Source organism: Rhinolophus sinicus, chromosome 15, assembly GCF_057876585.1.
Source record: "Rhinolophus sinicus isolate RSI-liver-muscle chromosome 15, RSI-T2T, whole genome shotgun sequence".
In the NCBI taxonomy this organism is placed as follows: Eukaryota; Metazoa; Chordata; class Mammalia; order Chiroptera; family Rhinolophidae; genus Rhinolophus; species Rhinolophus sinicus.
The window spans coordinates 86,045,377-86,048,669 of record NC_142515.1 but is presented as its reverse complement, the minus strand read 5'-3'; the positions used below and the strand labels follow the sequence as shown (position 1 = coordinate 86,048,669).

The 3,293-nt window shown below is 55.1% G+C and overlaps 1 protein-coding gene across 1 annotated transcript; it reads left to right on the top strand.

Moving 5' to 3' along the window:
* Positions 1–639: 639 nt before the first annotated feature.
* Positions 640–3,146, top strand: DNASE2 (deoxyribonuclease 2, lysosomal). Its single transcript, XM_019746196.3, has 6 exons — positions 640–964; positions 1,087–1,264; positions 1,363–1,435; positions 1,735–1,899; positions 1,990–2,187; positions 2,591–3,146. Exons 1-6 carry the CDS (start codon positions 870–872, stop codon positions 2,968–2,970), a joined length of 1,089 nt encoding a protein of 362 aa, XP_019601755.3. The 5' UTR covers positions 640–869; the 3' UTR covers positions 2,971–3,146.
* Positions 3,147–3,293: the final 147 nt, after the last annotated feature.

The window sequence follows — 3,293 nt, the reverse complement described above, 5'->3', positions numbered from 1 at the left end:
CTTTGTGAGTTTTAGGTGCTGGAAGATGGGAGGAAGCTGTACCTCCAGAGGTGATATTGGGGGGCCATACACACCCTCACACCCTTATCTCCTAAACTTCAGCGACTCCCGTCGGGTACTGCAGGCCTTATGGCCCCTTCTCCCCCGCACCCAACCTAAGATCAGGCTACATCCTTCTAGTCTCCTGCCTTGAACCTCAGGGACATTCACAGGGACCGTCTCCCTCCATTTAAGAGCCCTCAGCCCGGCCCCAGAGCCCCAGCACCCTTCACCCTGCCACGATTCACAGTGACCCCTTGGCTAGCTCAGGGGGGCCCCAGGAAAACATAATGAAAAGGGGGAGGAGCAGGAGCACAAACTCCTCTTAAGAGATCAAAAGTCAGAAGACTTGACTTCGGGCTGTAAGGCAGGAAATAAAAAAAAAATCCAATTTGCATATGACCCAGAAGCCGAAGTTGGAACGGGTGCCGGCGGGAGAGTGGATTGGAGGTAGCCGGAATTCAAAGACACAGAGGCGGGGCCTAGTGGAGGGGCCTGAGCGGTGATTGGCTAAAAGCAGAGTCCGCGGCAGGACACGGGACGAACCAGAGGGTGGAGTCTATCAAGGGTCGTCTGCTGGAAACTAGAGGCGGCCTCTGGCTGGCCGGGTTGGGGCGGGGCCTGTGGGGAGTGACAGTTCGAAAGGAAGCCTCGCCCTGGGAGAATGTAATGCTTTTTTAAAACTCTGCGTCGCCTCTCGGGGTGGAGTTTTCGTCTTCCTCCTGTCATGTCCCCGGGTTCCAGGATTTTGGGGAAATGAAAGTCACCAGGGGCCCATCTCGTGATCCGGCGCCCCGCGGTGTCAACACAGATTCCTCGACCTCAGCCCCATGGCTGCGCTGAGCCCGCTGCTCCTAGCCGCGCTGCTGTGGCTCCCTGCAGGGGCCGTGACCTGCTACGGGGACTCGGGGCAGCCTGTGGACTGGTGAGTGCACCGGCGCCGACCATTACCCCCGGGGCCCGATTGGGGATTGCTGAGCTCTTGGGTGAAGCCTGGGGCTCCTTCTCTTCCCATTTTTCCATTTCTATCCATTCCCCAACCTCCAGGTTTGTCGTTTACAAGCTGCCGGCCCACAGCGGGTCCGGGGTCGAGGCGCAGGCGGGGCTGCGGTACAAGTACTTGGATGAGGGCTCAGGGGGCTGGCGTGAAGGCGCGGGGCCCATCGACAGTTTGATGGGGGCCGTGGGCCGCAGCCTGCAGCCGCTGTACCGAAACACCAGCCAGGTGAAGGGGCACAGGGCAGAACCTGGGTTGGGACTATAGGGAGGGTTCGGCCTGGGACGAGGGGGAGAACTTTACGTCGCTCGATGTATCTCGCTTAGCTCGCCTACCTACTGTACAATGACCAGCCGCCTAAAGGAACTGAGGATTCTTCCAGCCGGGGGCACACGAAGGGTGAGGCCCGGACTGGGGGCGGGCAAGGGCTGTGGTTTCCTTATGCATTTCCCTCAACTAACCCCTGACTGCAGCGGCGGGAGGGAGCTGTTCTGTCAGACCGTGGGCATCTGTTTCCTCATCTTATATTAACATTCCTTTCTCCGGACTGTAACATTGGTCGGCTATGGAAACAGTTGAGTAGTAGTCCTGACATGCCCACACCTTCTCTAGGCTCCCTGCAAATGAAGGGTATTCTTGATTGCACATGTGCTTGTTGGGATGCTGACCAGTCCCCTGATCCCTGTCTTCTGGTTCAGGCGTGCTGCTCCTGGACCAAAGAGAGGGCTTCTGGCTGGTCCACAGCGTTCCAGGCTTCCCTCCAGCTGCTTCCCATGGTAACTACAGCTGGCCTCATCCTGCCCAAACCTATGGGCAGACGCTGCTCTGCATGTCTTTTCCTCTCGAGCAGTTCTCAAAGATTGGTGAGTGGGGACAGGGAAGCAGAGTGAGTACCTGATTCCCAGGCCAGCATGTGGAGCACTCCCTCATTTTCTCCACCTCTTGCCCTCCAGGTAAACAGCTGAGCTACACCTACCCCCTGGTGTATGACCACAAGCTGGAAGGGACCTTTGCCCAGAAATTCCCCGAACTGGAGGAGGTGGTCAAGGGCCACCATGTTCATGACAGACCCTGGAACAGCAGTGTAACACTCACGTCAAAGGCAGGGGCTAACTTCCAGAGCTTTGCCAAATTTGGAAAGTTTGGAGATGGTGAGCCTGAGGTTGAGGGTTGAAGTACTCTTTTTCTGCAGAGGTGGTGTCAGATGTGTCCATGGCTGAGGACAGGTCAGAGATAAGGACTGGGACTCGGGGAGCCAGAAGTACATGAGAGGTAGACAACCAATAGACCTGGACTCAACTATTGGTTTCTGGTTGTGTGTGCATGATTTAACTGGACTCTCAGTTTACCCATCTGAAAAATGGGGGTACTAAGATCTACTTTAAAGGATTGTGAATGAAGTGATACATATACAGCATTTAATAAGGGCTTATTGGTCTTAATGTTGTTATTCCCCGGGGTTGCCAGGAAACTGAGCTCAGAGAGGGTCAGTGGCCTCAGGAATTCCTAGCAGTAACCCTGAGCCTGCCTATGCCCTCTTCCCATCCTCCACAGACCTGTACTCTGGCTGGTTGGCGGAAGCCCTTGGCACAAACCTGCAGGTCCAGTTCTGGCAACACTCTGGTGGCATCCTGTCATCCGACTGCTCCAAGGTCTGGCAAGTGCTGGACGTGACCCAGATAGCCTTCCCTGGGTCAGCTGGTCCCACCGTCAATACCACAGATGATCACTCCAAGTGGTGTGTGGCCCCAGAAGGGCCCTGGGCCTGTGTAGGTGACATGAATCGGAACTGCGGAGAAAAGTACCGAGGTGGGGGCACAGTGTGTGCCCGGCTGCCTGCCCTCTGGAAGGCCTTCCAGCCTCTGGTAAAGTCATGGGAGCCCTGTGATAAGGTGAACAGACCTTGTCTCCAGGAAGCCCAGCAGAGAGTATAAGAGCTAAGGCTCACAAGCCAGTTTTGACTTCAGTTTAAATCCCAGTTTAGTCTCTTTCTAATTGTGTGACCTTAATTATGTGCCTTAACCTCTCTGTGACTCAGTCTACTCATCTGCAAAATGGGAACCATAACACCTGATAGGATTGTTATGAGAAATAAAAGGAAACTGGTGGATGGGACTGTTAACCTTCCTACAGGTGGGTACTAGAACTCAGAACAGTATTACAGCTCCCTGAGGATCTGGGGGCAGCTGGCTGGTAGGTGAGACACCTACTGGGACCAAAAGGAAGGATCCATATAAGACTCACCTCCCTATTCCAT